General features: G+C 43.6%; 1 protein-coding gene across 5 annotated transcripts in view; it reads left to right on the plus strand.

Annotated features, from left to right (window-relative positions):
• SH3KBP1 (SH3 domain containing kinase binding protein 1) overlaps positions 1–17988 on the plus strand; it is a 342961-nt gene that overhangs the window by 90443 nt on the left and 234530 nt on the right. The window contains exon 1 of one of the 5 annotated variants that reach the window (XM_084869579.1): positions 1943–2125. The exons of the other annotated variants lie outside the window; for them this stretch is intronic. Coding sequence (XP_084725705.1) covers positions 2075–2125 — 51 coding nt within the window. The 5' untranslated portion in view covers positions 1943–2074. Of the gene's footprint in view, positions 1–1942; positions 2126–17988 lie in introns of those variants that run through there. 5 annotated transcript variants of the gene reach the window in all.

The following is a 17988-nucleotide window of genomic DNA, read 5'->3' on the forward strand; positions in this document are numbered from 1 at the left end:
CATAAAATTCACCCGTTGGAATTCAATCGTTTTCAGTTTATTTACAGAGTATGTAACCATCACCACAATCTAATTTTCAGAAATGTCCATCACCCCAAAAGGAACTTTGTGCTCATTTGCAGTCACTTCCCATTTCCATGCCCAGCCCTTGGTAACCACTCATCTTTGTAATTTCTCCTTTTTCTTTAACATGACGGGGACTATTTTTCTGAATGTATTATTTACTTGAAAGAGTATCTTCGCCACATTACAAACTCTTGCTCATGGCCCTGCAGCTATCCCTCAGCTCATTCCTGTCAGCCATGGGACTGGTTTAAACCCGGATGTTTGTTATACACAATTGGGAGGCTACAGATAGGGTGGGCCCTGAGGGCAGTGTGATCAGCTGCTCAGAGTGACTCAGAGACCGGTGTTCCGGCCATTTCTCCTCCACGGTGTCCTTCTGGCAGTAGCTTCACCCAAGGGCTGGTGTCTCGCTGGTTGTCAGGCGGTTGTAGGACGGCATCCACTGGCATCCATTGACTCCTTGTTCACAGCTGGTTCTTGGGAGAAGTCCTTTCCTGCAGTCTGCCTGATTGGGTGAGTTTACTTCCTGTTGCCCATCCGGAACCAATGATTGGCTTAGAATGAATTAGGCTGCCTCTCTGGAGGTGAGAGTGGACCTTATGGTGGATGGGTGGCCGCTGTGGCCAATAGTGGGTTCTGCTGAGTAGGCTTGTAATCAAATAGTACGTGAGTGTTTTTGAAGCTGACCCTGGCTTTACGTCTCTGTGAAACACTCCCCAGTTCAGAGCTCCCCAATTCAGGAATTTGTTGTAATTTGGTCAGATAGCGCGCGTGGAAGTTGATCTTTGGGAGTTTTATTAGTGTGGACATTAGTGTGTATGATGTTAACATTAACATATGTGGAAGATGAGTGATTTAATTCAGAGTAGAAAAACCTATTTGCTTGAAGATAGAAATGTTTAAATAGCCCGGCTGGTGTGGCTTAGTGGTTGAGTGTTGACCTATGAACCAGGAGGTCGGGGTTCGATTCCCCTGGGCCCGGCATATGCCTGGGCTGTGGGCTTGATCCCCAGTGGGAGATGTGCAGGAAGCAGCTGATAGATGATTCTCATCATCGATGTCTCTGTCTCTCTCCTTCTCCCTTCCTCTCTCTGAAATCAATAAAAAATATTTTTAAAGAAAAAAATGTTTACATATGTGACTAGTAGTAAATAATATAAAATCATTCTTATCTGGTTATTAGGTTAGCCCCTTGGAATCACTCCTTGGGGGAAGGGGGGAGGGGGAGAAATCCTGTCCTGAATATATATATCGGTATTTGAGGAACTATATAAACTTGAAATTAACAGAAATCAACTTTGCTTTCAAGTATAATTCATGCTTCATGAAGCCAAATAGACAGTCTGCCAGTTATTTGGACTTTATTAAATTTTGTTTTATACGTAGTAAAAACGTCAAGGTATGCCTGTGCTTTGCAAAGTAATTTATTTGATTGTGAGCTCTATTTTCAAGTCTGTTTTGGAGCGAGGTTTGTCCTCATGTCAGTAATGAGCATTTGCTGGTGCAGCTCGTAATGGTGAGAACGGATGTTGAAGAAAGCAAACACCATATGCCCTTTGTTTCCCGTGCATGTCCCCTCCTGGAGGCTGGGTGGAGTGTTTCAGCTGTCTCGAATAATCTCCATTTTGCTGTTACTGCAGACTTGCGTTCTCCAACTCCCTTCTCTCTGATGTTAGCTACAACTTCCTAATTCGGTGGCTCTTCTTCCTCTTTCTCCACCTAGGTCATAAAGGTTTCACACTCTCAAGTGTGAGAGAGTGGATTACTTTTGAAAAATGAGTTTCACTTGAATTGTGACAGGAATAAGTGCGGAAAAAAAAAAAAAAACCCACCCAGTGAGAATGTGTAGTGGGAGGGGCAAGGCGGGCTGGGTACGGGACAGGATGCTTAGAATAATTCAGCTGCCAAGTGAATCAGAGGGACTTGGAGTTCTCAGCGAGCACGGACCGTACTCCTGCCCAGAGTTCAGACACTGTCAGCCCCAGATCACCATTTCATACCCCACAGAATGGATCCTCCCGCAGCCAAAACCCCGAGTGCCGCAGATGCGTCTGAGATTGTAAGTAGGCCGTACATCTGTTCGGATTGTTATTATGTCTGCATCTTTTGTAGCCTGTTGCCTGACTACTTCGTGGGCCAGGAGGGAGAGGTGATGGGGAATTCGGTCCCGGCTCAGTCCTTCCCAGATGGTGAGCAACACCATTTTCCACTTGGATTCGGCTCTCAGTTTTTTTTTTTTTTTTTTTTTTAAATATATTTTATTGATTTTGTACAGAGAGGAAGGGAGAGAGATAGAGAGTCAGAAACATCGATGAGAGAGAGTCATTGATCAGCTGCCTCCTGCACACCCCCCACTGGGGATCTGCCCGCAACCAAGGTACATGCCCCTGACCGGAATTGAACCCGGGACCCTTCAGTCCCCAAGCCGACGATCTATCCATTGAGCCAAACCAGTCCCGGCCGGCTCTCAGTTTTCTTGTTTGGGTGGAAGGGAATTTCTTTTCCCGAGCCCTCCTCTGTGACAGAAGTGACTCTTGGCCCAGTCCCTTTAGAATTGGCATCTATAAAGATTTTTAATAGCCCTGTCATCTGGTGTGATGGCTCTTTCCTTCTCCTTACCACTATTGATGAGTTTTTTTCCAGGGGATACTGGACACAGCTCCAGTCCCCTCCCCACCTCCCACACTGCAGGTGGCCCTTTAATCAGTGAAGTGTCCCAATCAAGGGTTGGGAGCAGGTAACATTGCTGAGGGAGCTGGCCAACTGGGAAAGATAGAGAGGGAGGAGGTAAGACTGAGATGAAATGTGGGTCAGAAAGATTCGGGGTCCTCTTGCTAGATTCTCACTTAGCTAACTATAGCCTTGGGCCACTAACAGAAATCTCTCCTAGTCTTACAATCGCATGTGAAAAATCACAAGCATTGCACTTCGTGCGATCGCTGAATTTTCTGAAGCACTTGATGTGAAAGTGCCCGGCACTTGGTAAACTCTAGCTGAGCGATGTGTTTTGACCTGCCTTCCACATTCTCCTTCCTCCATGGGATAGCATATCATCGATGCAAACGATGTGCTGGGCTCTGTGACATGGCACCCATGTTGTTGACCTCGGCCTGTTTTAGGGCAGCCTTTGTGGCGGCCAAGTTCTCTTGGTTGGCGTCATAGGTTTGATCTTGAGGTTGGCCAGTTGGCCTTGCTCAAGTCCATAGTCCCAGGTTCCCCTTTTTGTCATGGAACCCCTAAAACAAGGAGGTCCCAGGGAGAAGGTGTGAGTGGGTTATGCTATGTCTCAATGATACATTTGTGTTAAAGATCGTGGGGACTGGGGACTCAAGTCATGAGGCCATTTTATGAGTCCTATAGGTAGAGTGATAATCCAGAAGAGCCATTTCCGTTGTGGGTTTCCAAGTTATGAATATTTATGCTCAGCTGGGGCAAGGGAGAAGAAAAAGAAAACGCTTAAACCTGGAAGAATGCTGCTCAGGTGCTCTCTGATTTCTGATTCAGAAGGAGTTGTACGACACTGTCATGGTAACTTTTCATCCGCAGTTTCGGTTAACCCGTTCATGGATTTAGGCAACCATTGATCAATTTCCCAATGGCCTTTCCATCATTATGTGTATTTATTTAGGGCACTTTCCATTAGCTTTATTATGTGCTTTATATTTGGTAACCATGAGTTTAATTGCTAATAATAGTGTTCCCTTGTCAGTCACACGTACTCCCACCTTTTTACCCCCATTGTATTCCTTGTATTTCATCTCATATTTAGGCTAAGGTTGTTTGCCTCTAGTCAGCAAGACTCCTCAATACCTATATCCATGAGCTCTAGCACAGGGCTAATTTTTATCACTGATTTTGGAGACATCGTATCATCTGTGTACTTCGTTTTGTGTGTGATGATTTAAGAGTACCTTTTATGGGAACCACCCTCAGAATCATGTATTATAACGTACCAACTTTAGTAGCTCTCTGTTGAAGTCCACTTTCTTTCCCATATCCGCCTGGGCCTTATATGATCAGGGATTTGCCTACCTCTCCAGCCTCATCAAGATCACTTCTCGCTTGGCCACCACCTTTCACCGCACCAGTGTCCCGGCTGCCCCAGCTCCTGTCCCTGGGCTCTTAAACCCTTTCTTTGGCTCTTGCTTGGCTGGCTTGCTCTGCTTTCAGGTGTTACTGGGAGTAGCCCTCCTGGGCCATCTTATCTAAAGGGACTTCCTCCATCTTAAGTTTCCTTTCTCCCTTCCTGTCACATCACCATATCTGTTGCTTGCAGAGCACTTACATCACAGTCTGTAAATTCCTTGTTCCCTCATTGATTTACTTGGCACTTGTCTCTCCCACTAGACTTTCAGCCTCAGTATGGACAGAGGCCTTGTCTGTCTTATTCCACTGTATCCTCAGTTCTAGGCGCATAGTTGACACTCAACAAATATTAGTAGAATGAATAGAGGCAGCAGATGATGAATACAGTGCATGACTTTTAAATAGTTGGTGACTGCAAGCTGATAAAGACACTTCCATCTTTTCTGTGCCATTCCCTTCCTGCCCCATCTGCCTTCGCCATTGCTCTGCCACTTATGGGAGCACTCCTTACCCCAGGGCCCTGTGTGCCTCTCCTGGCAAGCCCTTAGCTGGCATGTAGAGTAACCCTCTAGCTGTTTTAAGTATCATTTTCTCAAAATGAAAACCACCTGTCTTCAAAGTGATTTGCTTAAAACAAATGCTCATTTCTTTGCCGAGGCCTCTTCCCCTCCTGCCTTTCCCCACCTCCTGCCAAGAATAATGGGAAAACCCTCTTATCTTGGAAAGTGGTTTTCCCTCTGGTCAGAGTCCAGAGCCAGATGATTTATCACCCTGTGTGCTGGGCAATAGCTTTCCCCTGCCCCGCTGCTCTCAAATGTTAGCGGTTTGCTCTCTGGAGGCCCGAAGGGGTCACGTGATGGGGGCTCAGCCTTGGCACTGCCCCTCTCTGTATATTTCCTTTAAACATCCTGTTTGCCAGCTCATTGACACCAGCTCTGGGGAGTAAATAATATGACCCCATTTTAGAGATGATGAAATGGATGCTCGCAGAGGTCAAGGAAGTGGTAACCAGATTGGATCAGAACCCAGGTCTCTCTGGCTTCCTAATCCATGTATTATTTGTTGGTGTACTCCGTGTTTCTCAGGGCTATTTTGAACATGTCCTACATTAAAAACAAAACAAAACGAAAAACCAAAAAACAAAAACCCGAACTGGCAACTTATTACACATATGTGTAACTGCAGTAAGTTTCCTGAAACAATACTTGCCATCACTGTGTGTGATGTACTCTGATATTCTCCATCCCATTTAAAAAATGCTGGTCAGCATATAGCAGGAGTGCTTTCTTTTTTAAGGCTGAATAATGTCACAGTTTCTTAATTCGTTTTTCCGTCAATGGACATTTAGGATGTTACCATATCTTGGTTGCTAGGGGCTGGGGGTGGGGGAAATTGCGAGTTGCTATTCAATGGGTATAAAGTTTCAGTTATGTAAGATGAATACATTCTAGAGATCTGCTTTAAGACATTGTGCCTATAGTTAACAATGCCGTACTGTGCTCCTAAAAGCTTGTTAAGAGGGTACATCTCAAGTGAAGCATTCTTACCACAATAATAAAAATGCTGGTGAAGACCTTCTAAAGTTATTTTGTGGTGGCAACCCATAGTTTGAAAACAGTTTGAAAAACACTAGTGTAGCTGTTCTAAAATATGCTTACTTCTTTATATAGAGGTTTACATGATGTAAGCTACTTTCTGAAATGTTTATAGAAGTGTAACATACGTATATAAATGCACATAAGAGTATAACTTATGGAATTTTTGCAAACTGAGCATATCTGTGTAACCAGCACTAGATTAAAACACACGCCATTGATTTAAGCGTCTTTGAATCAAGACAGGCATGGAATACAGCAGAAACTGATATGCCCTCGATTTGTTCTGAATTATGTACATATGGCTTACTTGATAGACTCTCTCTTTGTAGAGGTCTGTATCTTGCGTTTCCAGTGATGAGGCCTGACTGGTATTTTATTTTTCCATTGATTTCTAGAGAGTGGAAGGGAGGACGGGAGGAAGGTGAGGAGAAAGAGAGAGAGAAGCATCGATGTGAGAGACACATTGACTGGTTGCCTCCCATTTATGTCCCGACTGGGGCTGGGGATAGAACCTGCAACCCAGGAATCAAACCCACGACCCTTTGGTGAGTGGGCTGATGCTTTAACCACTCAGCAGCATTGGCCAGGGCCTGACTAGTATTTTGGATCTAACAACTTTTGAAGGAACGGAATAAGGCTTCCCTAAGGGCCATCAGAAATGGTGCAAAAGGAGGCTCACTGAGAAGGTGCCTGGTAAATGTGACCCACGAGGAGCAGGAAAGGGCAAGGCCCTGCAGTAGGGCATGGAAGCATTCAGATGCGAGAATTTATGGTGCTAATAATTGAGAGCAATTTTCCTGAAATGGGGGGTGGGCGGGAAGGAGGAAAGGGAACTTGTGATTAGAATTCTAAGCTTCTGGAAGTCAATGAACTTTTGTGTAAATAAGGAACATTCACCTTTCACGGTGAGTATTGACTTTGAGAGAAAATTGTTTTCCCATACTGAATTAAAGGGCTTATTTCCTGGCAAAAGACATAAACACATCTGAATACAAAAGCAAGCTAGAGGGACTTTGCTTTCATAACGTATGGGTTCTGTAAGACTGTGTAGGTAGACACTGTACAACAATTCGTTGTAATAGAATATACACAGAAACAAAAGGGAGTGAATGTTTTAAGGTGCTTTTAAACATTACGTGCTCTAAAAAAGTTTTATAATTAATGCCTTTTGTGAGTCGTATTGATAGCTTAGTCAAACTGCAATGGCCACCCTGAATCAGGGATTTTGTAATAATAACAATCCTTTTTTTCTTTATTGATTAGATTCATTTTGCATGTGTGTGTGAAGGAGACTGAACTTTTGCACATTTGGTGTGTGTTCCCTGGGGTTCTTGTACTGTAATGCTCTCTGTGGGTTTAATTCTGTATGTGATGTGATGGTATATGTATAAGAAAAGTCCTATGACTGTGACGGACACACTGTGTAATAAGAGGAGGTACCCTCTGAGAACGAGTGTGTTCATCTGACTTACCCTTCCTTTCTTGGTGCCTGGCATCGTGCTGAATGAATGGAAGGACAAAGAAAAATGCCAGGTCCCTGTTTGCCAGGGGACGGCTCTGGTGTATGCCTGTTGTCCTGGCATTGACATCGATAGCACCCCCTTTCACCCTGAAATGCCCAGGTTCAAGTGATAAATTACTGCACCTTGACATGTTCTGGTTTGGATAGACAGATGAGGACACCTAGGGACAGAGAAGTCACTTCACTCTGCACCGTCACCTGCTAGTGAGAGGTAGCGTTGACATTCTTTCCTAGGAGTCTGAATCCAGATCTTGTTATTTGACTGCTGAGTTCTGCTGTCTTACGACTTTAGAACAAGGGACATGTAGTATAAAAACAGCACTCTATATATTTTTCAGTCTCAGCATTTAGTAAAAATCACTGTGGTGATGTGTGACTCAGGGCAGCTGAGTGTGCTGGGCAAAGAGCCATCACAGCCCTACATGTATTTTCATGGTAGCCTAGAGCAATAAGACCATTCATATATGCGTGGTGCTTTATAGTTTCCAAGACTCTTCCTCCTACATTATTGTGTCAAAACTTCTGTTCACCATTTTACAAAGGAGGATGGGAGATCAGTGGGATGATGTAGTCACCTCCCTGAGGCTTTACAGCCAGAAAAGCTAATGAGCAAGACTCGGCTCAGATAGTCTGCCTCCATCATCAGTGCATTTTCCACTAAACCATAAGTGCCTCTCAACCGGATGTCTCACGTGGCTATTTGAGTGTGTGTATGGAGATTAGGAAGACTCATTACCTGAACACAGAGTTTCTCAACCATGGCACTCTTCTTTAAAAAAAAATATTTTTTATTGATTTTTTACAGAGAGGAAGGGAGAGGGATAGAGAGTTAGAAACGCTGATGAGAGAGAAACATTGACCAGCTGCCTCCTGCACACCCCCTACTGGGGATGTGCCCGCAACTAAGGTACACGCCCTTGACCAGAATCGAACCTGGGACCTTTGAGTTCACAGGCTGATGCTCTATCCACTGAGCCAAATCGGTTAGGGCAACCATGGCACTCTTGACATTTTGGGCCATGTCTACTGTGCACCTTAGGATGTGTAGCAGCATCCTTGGCTCTACCCACATACCTCCATCCTCAGTTATGATGGCAAAAAATGTCCCCAGACAGTTTCAAATGTCCTCTGGGACACAATTGTCCCTGGTTAGGAACCACTGGCCTAAATAGAAAAAGGGGCATTTGAAAGAGCAAAAAAGACCACCTTGAAAATGTTGCCATTTCCCCCTTTCTGTAGTTTCTAAAGCATCAGAAAAAACTATCAAAAGGTCCACAAAAGGGGTGGGAAAGAGAACAAGCAACACATTTCATGTTGAATTTACTTCCATGAAAGAGCATTGGGCCTCCCAAGGAAGGATAAGAGGGTGAGCTTTGTTCACTTTCTAGAATTTTTTTTAAATGTCCTTTTTTAAATCCTCACCTGAGGATATGTTTTTACTTATTTTGAGAGAGAGAGAGAGAGAGAGAGGAGAGAGAGAGAGAGAGAGAGGGAGGGAGAGAGAGAGAGGAAGAGGGAAGGGGAAGGAGGAGAAGAAGGATAGGGGAGAGAAGGGAAGGAATGGGGAGGGGAAGGGAGGGGAGGGGAGGAGAGAGAAACATGAATGGGTTGCCTTCCACATGTGCCATGACTGGGAATTGAATCCAAAACCTTTTGGTGTACAGAGTGACGAGCTTTTTATGTAAAGTTAAAAATCACACAACATATTTTTATAGGAAATTTGGACTAGAGATCAGCTGAAATATATGAAATCTCCTATAATCCTACTTCCCCAAGGTAGCCAATGTATCTTTTTCTAAACTTTGCCAGCACACATGTATGAATTGGTGTATCATTTTCCAAACAGGGCCATGCCACAATACTGTTATAATCAGGTTTTTTTAGCTTAAACATTCCACAAATATCTTTGCATATCTGTGATACAGAGCTAAAGTTTTTAATGACTGCATAGTATTTCATTGTACAGCTAGAGAGTAATTTATTCACTCGGCTCCTGTTGTGCAAATACGTTTCTAACTTTGTGTTTGCTATTACATGCAACCATCTGATGAGGATATTTGTGTGTACTTTAAGCCCTTCAAAGCTTTTTTCTTTAGAGAAATTTTAGCATCAGTTGAGTAAGATATCTAATTGATAATGTGCTAGATTGTACTTTGATTATAATACACTAGAGCAGTGGTCAGCAAACTGCGGCTTGCAAGCCACATTTGGCTCTTTGGCCCCTTGAGTGTGACTTTTCCACAAAGTACCACAGCCTGGGCGAGTCTATTTTGAAGAAGTGGCGTTAGAAGAAGTTTAAGTTTAAAAAATTTGGGTCTCAAAAGAAAATTCAATTGTTGTACTGTTGATATTTGGCTCTATTGACTAATGAGTTTGCCAAACACTGCACTAGAGGCTCAGTGCACAAAATTTGTGCATGGGGGTGTGTGTGTCCCTCAGCCCAGTCTGCACCCTCTCAAATCTGAGACCCCTTGAGGGATGTCTGAATGCCCAGGATCAGGCCTAAACAGCAGTTGGACATCCCTCGCACAATCCAGGATTGCTGGCTCCCAATATGCTTGCTTGCCTGACTTCCTGATTGCCCCTAACCACTTCTGTCTGCCAGTCTGATCACCCCCTAACCATTTCCCTGACAGCCTGATAGATACCTAACTGCTGCCCTGCCAACCTGATTACCCCTAACAGCCCCCCCCATAGGCCTGGCCACCCCTAACTGCCCTCCCCTGCAGGCCTGGTCCCCCCCCTCCCCAACTGCCCTTCCCTGCAGGCCCGGTTGCCCCCAACTTCCCTCCCCTGCTAGCCTTATCACCCACAACTGCCCTCCCTTGCAGGCATGGTCCCTCCCAACTGCCCTCCCCTGCTGGCCATATTGTGGTGGCCATCTTCTGTTCACATGGGGGCAGGATCTTTGACCACATAAGGGAAGCCATCTTGTGTGCTGGACTGATGACCAATTTGCATATTATTCTTTCATTAGATAGGATAGAGGCCTGGTACAGGGGTGGGGGCTGGCTGGTTTTCCCTTAAGGGTGTCCTGGATCAGGGTGGGGTTCCCTTGGGATGTGGGGTGGCCTGGGTGAGGGGCCTGTGGTGGTTTGCAGGCTGGTCACGCCCCCCAGCAACCCAAGCAGAGGCCCTGGGATCTGGGATTCATTTATCTTCTATAATTGAAACTTTGTAGCCTTAAGTCTAGGCCAGGGCTGGCCAGAGCAGGCAGAAAGCTTGGCTTCCTCCATTGCCAGAGAAACCCAAGCCTCCTGCTCACTATGTGGCCGACCGCCATCTTGGTTGGTTTAACTTTCATACTGTCTCCTGATTGGCTGGTGGGAGAGGCTTGTGGGTATAGTGGAGTGATACTTAATTTGCATGTTTCTCTGTTATTACTGTAGATACCTTTGTCCCTTAAAATTATGAAAATTCATCCATAAAGATTGATTATGCACTAGGCTTGCAGAATGGGATGTGGAAAATTCTTTGGTTTTCTGATTAAATGATGACTAATAAGAAACCATTTAGATTTTATGCCTTGTTCATGAAAACCACTGTTAAGTGTATTGGGCTATTTTCTGAGTAGAAATTACAGCCTGGGAAAGATCATTGAATCTTCCTTTAAAATTATGTTCACTGATGAGAGAAATTTAGGGCTATCTTCTTTTGAGTTCTCATTGCTCATGGATTTTTTTATACGTGTTTAAAATGATAAACATGTGGTTAAAACATTGAAATGGTACAGAAGACCTTAAATAAAGTTCCCCAGTTTATTCTCCCCTTGTTTTTCTTTATTCTTTAGAAATTTTCTATGCATATATAAACATTAAAATATACAAAAATTTAAAAATCCACAAACTAGAAAACAATATGCAAAGTCCAATTTAACTAGTATTTTGTTTTTGTTTTTTGTTAATCCTCACTTGAGGATATTTTTTTCCATTTATTGTTAAGGAGAGTGAAAGAGAGAGAAACATCAATATGAGAGAAACACATTGATTGGTTGCCTCCTGCACGAGTCCCAACCAGGTCCTGAGTAGGGAAGGAGCCTGCAACCAAGGTACGTATTAAACCTGGGACACTTTGGTCTGCAGGCAGATACTCTATTCACTGAGCAAAACTGGGTAGAGCTATCTAGCTTTTTTTTTAAAAAAATATTTTATTGATTTTTTACAGAGAGGAGGAGAGAGGGATAGAGAGCTAGAAACGTCGATGAGAGAGAAACATTGACCAGCTGCCTCTTGCACACGCCCTATCAGGGATGTGCCCGCAACCTATGTACATGCCCTTGACCGGAATCAAACCTGGGACCTTTCAGTCTACAGACTGACGCTCTACCACTGAGCCAAACCGGTTTTGGCTAGCTTTTTTTTTTTTTTTTTTTTTTTTTTTAAAAGTTAATATATCTTTCTATGTCTGTACCTTATTCTGTTTAATTGGTGCAATTTTTTTGGGTTGTTTTAAGCTTTTCTTTTTCTCTTGCAAAGAGTACCCTATTTTACATAAGTCTTACATGTAAAATAAATGCTTAGCAGTGGAGTTGTTGGGTTAAGAGTCTGGATCCTTATAATTTCATAGATATTGCTAAATTTTCCTTCCACCAACAATATATTGGTTGATTTGTTTCCATCAGACATTTTTTTCTGCCTGGCATAAACTATGGGTTGGGGATAGGGCCTAAGCCAGCAGGCGGACATCCCCCGAGGGGTCCTGGACTGCAAGAGGGCACAAGATGGGCTGTGGGACCCCCTCCCTTCCCAGTGCATGAATCTCATACACTGGGCCTCTAGTGACTTAATAAACCAGGAATACAAAATTTGAACCTCATCTATAGGAAGGGCCATAATTTGTTAGGAGGAGATCATGATCTCTCTGGTGACCATTGTAGGCACTAATTTTTTACCTTGGTGGTGGTGCTGGGGGGTATGTGTTTCCTGGTTTTCTCCTGGGGTTAGTCAGAAATTGGATTTTACTTTTTTCAGTCATGGAATAAAAAATACATGTGTCATCTTGGGAGACAGTAAATGCATACCTCAGAAATATTGTGGACTTGGTTCCAGACTACCACAATAAAGCCAGTATCACCATAAAGTGAATTGTAATGTTTTTTTTGCTGGTGGAGGGTCTTGCTTTCAATTTGTAAAACAAACAAACAAACAAACAAACAAACAAACAAAAAAAACCAACATCTGTGAAGTACAATAAAACAAAGTATGTCTGTACTCAGATAGGCAATTCTTTGCTAATATTGGATAACTAGAAGCCCAGTGCATGGATTCATGCACCAGTGGGGTCTCTAGGCATCTTTTGAGGGGCCCCAGATGGCGAGGGGGTGGTTCTCGGGAGATACACCCTGAAATCGGGCTCCCTCCTCTCTGGTTCCAGGCGTGTCACTAGAGAACTGCAGCTGCTAAGTGATGGCAGCTCAGCAGCTCCTGCATTGAGTGTCTACCCCCTGGTGGTCAGTGTCCATCATAGTTACATGTTGGAACGTCTGCCCCTTGGTCATTGCGTGTCATAGGTACCGGCTAGTTGGCTGTGTTGCTTAGGCTTTTATATATATAGATATGTCTCAGAGGTGGTTAGAAATGGGCCTTCATTAAAGATGTTGCAATATTTACTTCTCAGTGGCTCTCTAAAATAGAAATGTGTGTCATTTGCCATTTGGTACAATGTACAAAATGTAACATGTAAATATATCTATACTAATAAAAGAGTAATATGCAAATTGATCATACCTTCATGATGCCCACCAGCCAATCAGGAACGAGTATGCAAATTAGCCCAACAAAGATGATGGGTTAACTTGCATATGCAGACACTGAGTGGCTGGGGGGTGGGGCAGGCGTTCTGCACTGCCCCAGCCGCTCTAGGCTTCTGGGCAGTGTGGGAAGGTGAAAAGTTGGCTCTGATCCGAGCAAAGGCGGTGCCGGCAGCCAGGGGAATGAAGACCCATTCTTGCATGGATCTTCATGCATAGGACCTCTAGTAATATAATAAATGTAACTGTAATGTGGTATAATCATTTTATAGTCATTTTCATCCCTCTTATCTCTTTCATAAACCCTTCTGTTCCTGCATTTCCCCTTTTCTCCCACTCTCTGTTGATTTTTTGCACTGTCCTTTTAAAATAATGATAATTATGGTCAGTACTGCTGTTTGGACCTTTTATTATATTATCATATTTTTTTAAAAAAACTAACAAAATTTGAACCAATACTTGGTTTCTAGTCCTCATTATCCTAGCATGATGCTTGGCACATATGTATTTAGATTGGCTGCTCACTTTAGAGTTCTCCCTATTTTATGGGGTTCCTGCGCTTGGTAAAGGAGGACTGTCCCTGGACAACCCCCCTTGCTGGCCCCCACGTGCTCATTAAGGTTTCTGTTGCCTCATTTTGCCTGTGCCGCTTCCCTGTCTGGGGAACAGCACGGCAAGGAGCCATATTTTATTGATTTGGTATTTGAAGCACTGGAGGATGGCTGATGTTTGAAGATGGTTTTATGAACCCTGGTGGGTACAGCAGCTGCCACAGCCCTGTTGCCAGCGTGAAGGGCCTGTGTTTTCTGACAACTCAGAGGGCTTTCTGATGGGCACTGCAAGTGTTCACTCACTGCAGTCTTGGCCAGAAGGTTTTGAACCGGCCTGGGGTGAGCTGCACTAAATGAGACACCCTGAGGGTGAAATACAGAGAGGAAAGCTAGTCTCAGGAAACAACTTCTTATGTCAGTGAGCCTGAAATTAGGGCAACTCTTGGGGCATCCCCCTTTTTCCAGTGCTCTAGCTAATGCAAGAAGGCGGTCTAAGAACTCCTGCCCGGCAAGGTGAAAGGTAAGGTCTATTTCCCTTTGACTCTGGCAGGCTTTTTGCATGGAGAGGAAGGGGCTTCCTGGGCCCTAACCCCAGCCTTCCAGGGCTCACAGCCGGTGCCCTGCTGACACAACACTCCCCAGAGCATCCTGAGGGATGGCCTGGGATCTCAAAAGAGAAACTTAAAAAGAAACCAACTAAAGAACTTGCATTTATTTTTCTTATTGTTCAAGTAATGTATTTTCTTTTATAGCAAATAAAGAGGACTTTTAGAGGCAGGCAGTGTATGATCCAAGGAAAATGGCCTTGGGAGCCAAATGGCTGTGGGTTGGAATGTGGGCTCTGTGCCTTTTTCTTAAGGACTATTATGGCATGAATTGTGTCTCACCCCCCACCCCCCCACCCCCAATTCATATGTTGAAACCCTAACTCATACTACCTCAAGGTGAAGTATTTGGACATAAGGCCTCTAAAGAGGTAATTAAGTTGAAGTGGTGGGTCCTAACTTAATCTGATTGGTGCCCTTATAAGGAGATGTTAGGACACAGAGAGACACCAGAGATATACAATCACAGAGCAAAGACCATGTGAGGGCACAATGAAAAGTGGCCATCTGCTCCAGGGAGTGAGGCCTCGGATGAAACCAGATCTGCTGATACCTTAGTCTTGAACTTCTGGTCTCCAGAACTCTGAGGAAATAAATTCCTATTGATTTAGCCCCCACATCCTCCACCCCCAGTTTGTGGTATTTATTGTGGCCAGCCCTGGCAATCGAATATAAGTGCTATTGCTTCCCCCATTCCTGAAGAGAGGACCACAGCACTTACTTTTCAGAGTTGATGTGAAGGACAGACATTATACCTGCTTATATTAGGTACTCACAGATGGTGCTGGGATTAATGCCAATATAATAATGATAACAACCGTGGCCCTTCCCCCACCCAGTTTTTAGGGCTTCAGGATAATTTGAGGTTTTTATTTATTTATTTATTTATTTATTTATTTATTTTTTAACAAAACAAAACTTTTGTTTAAGTCCTTTTCAAACAGGGTTGAAAACAACTCCTGGGATCAGAGAAGGTGGCTACTTCATGGGCTTAGCAAACAATATTTCTTCTAAGTGCTTTTTTTCATTCTTTTAATCTTTTTAAAGAATTAAATATATTTTTATTGATTTCAGAGAGGAAGGGAGAGTGAGTAGAGATAGAAACATCAATGATGAAAGAGAATCATGGATCGGCTGCCTCCTGCACCCCCTACACTGGGGATTGAGCCTGCAATCCAGGCATGTGCCCTGACCAAGAATTGAACCATGACTTCCTGGTTCATAGGTCAAAGCTCAACCATTGAGTACATTGGCGGGGCCATTTTTTTTTTTTAATATTTTAGCATACGGGGGCTTCAGATACAATTTTATTTAGGACAAGGATTCTGCTAAAATTGATTGAAAACAACTTTTGGTGTGATGTTAAGTATCTACTGTACCTACTGTCCACAGTATTCATTTCCTAGGGCTGCTGTAACAAAGTGCCACCAACTGTCAGTTAAACAACAGGAATGTATTGTCTCCCAATTCTGGAGGCCAGAGGCTCGAGACCCAGGTGTCCTGAGGGTTGGCCCTTCTGAAGACTGTGAGGGAGGGTCTGCTCCGGACCTCTCACTTAGCTTCTGGTGGTTTGCCGGCAGTCTTTGGCATCCCATGGCTCATAGATGCTTCACCCCAATCTCCACCTTTATCTTCACATGACGTTCTCTCTCTGTGCACATCTCTATGTCCAAATCCCTCATTTTTATAAGGATACCGGTCATGTTAAATTAGGGCCCATTCAAATGACCTCATTTTTAACTTGATCATCTGCAAAGAACCTATTTCCAAATAAAGTTACATTCACAGGTACTAAGGTTGGGACTTTAACATATTTCTTGGGGGAATACAATTCAAACTATAACACCAATTATATTGGAACCCAGTTTGCCATCTGTGTACCACTCTGCCTGTGGCCTGCTGCTGCCCGGGAGAGATCCCCTCACCTGGTCTGCCTCTTCTACTTGTCATGCAGGGTTCAGCTCAGAAGACCTCTCTTCAAAGAGATCATTCTCTAAATAGGTTTATAGAATGAATGAACTAGGTTGCAGAGTAAAATTTAAATGTGACTGAGAATGATGCTGATATTTTACCCTTTAAAAGTATGAGAGAGCCCGGCCATCCTGGTTCATTGGTTGAGCATTGACCTATGAACCAGGAGGTCATAGTTCAATTCCTGGTCAGGGCACATGCCTGGGTTGTGGGCTTGATCCCCAGAATGGGGTGTACAGGATGTTTTTCTCTCTTTCTCTCCCTCTCCCTTCCTCTCTGAAATCAATACAAATATATATTTTAAAAAGTGTGAGAGAGCATCTCTCTCCCCCACATAAATGTTATTTGTAGCTTTCTTATATATGTTGGCTGTGTCACCACTACAGATGCTATTTAAATATCATTTTGTGCCTATGAATTGAGATGTTGGGCACCTTCTGAATGTCACGATGCTTCCTGTTCTGTGTGTAGAACATGCTAGGGGGACTCAATTTGTTTGATTTGGATTTTTCTTTGCAGTGAATCACAATTTATGATCTATGCTAATAAAAGCCTAGATGGTCCTCACACCCTTGCGTGATGCCCTCACATCATCACAAGATGGCCACCACAAGATGGCCACCACAAGATGACCAGCAGGGGAGGGTAGTTGTGGGCGATCAAACTGGCAGGGGAGCAGTTGAGGGTGATTGGTTAGGAGCCAGCAGTCCCGGATTGTGAGAGGGATGCCCAATTGCCAGTTTAGGTCTGATCCCTGAAGGTTCCCAGGCTGGGCAGAGGGACACCCCTCCCCCGTGTATGAATGTTGTGCACTGGGCCTCTAGTTTTACAATAATTCACAGAGCAAAACTGGCTAGAACCCTTCTGTGCAGGACAACTCAGGTCTAGAAAACCTGTGAGTTCTGAGAAAGGGAAGCATTTACTGATCTCAGTTAATCCATTAGTGTTTATTGAGCACGCTTTCTTTGCTAAAACTCTGCTAGATGATGTGCAGATACAGGGATATTATAAGCAAAAGTTACAGCCTCTAGCACCACACAGTTCCCATCCAACAGTTGAAAAATACACCATAATACACATCAAGTTGCATGTGAATGTGTAATACAGAAATTAAGAAGAAAGAAGTGCTCACTGTGGGCCATGGGATCGAGAAAGGCTTTGTGGAGGAGCTTAGCTTAGCTTGGGCTGACCTAAAAGGGTTAGAGATCCAAGAAGAAGAGCAAGATTACCAGGCTAAGGTGATAGCAACATAATATCATTGACCTATGTAATAGTCCAAGTGTATATTGAGATACCTTGTTTTAGTCAAATTAACTTTGTTTAGAACATAGGTATGATGTGGTCTACAATAGGAAAATATTTGAAACAACCAAAATGCTTATCAACCTGGGAAGAATAGATTATAGTACATCCCTTTTTCTTACAGCTATAAAAAAAGAATGAGAATGCTTTTCACCGATATAGAAAGACCTCCCAAATATACTGTGAAGTGATAACAGCAAGGTGCAGGACAGTGTGAATGATATGCTAACAGCATGACATTTGCTTAAAGAAGCTGGAAGATTCCCAAGAAACTAATTACCATTATAACAGTAGTGGTAATTACCTGGGAGTGATAAACTGGTATAATGTGTGTGTAGGGAGGGTGAGTTGGATAGAGAGGGGGGAGGTAGGAAGAGAGATTATTTATTTTAGAGATTTGAATGATGTAAATGTATCTTATTCAAAAGAAAGATAGATATGCCCTGGCCAGGTGGGTAGCTCTGTGGGTTAGAGTGCTGTCCTGTTACACCAAGGGACAACACTAACCAAAAAGTGCTGATTGGATCCCTGGTCAGGG

Source organism: Pipistrellus hanaki, assembly GCF_964339955.1.
Source record: "Pipistrellus hanaki genome assembly, chromosome: X".
NCBI classification, from domain to species: domain Eukaryota; kingdom Metazoa; phylum Chordata; class Mammalia; order Chiroptera; family Vespertilionidae; genus Pipistrellus; species Pipistrellus hanaki.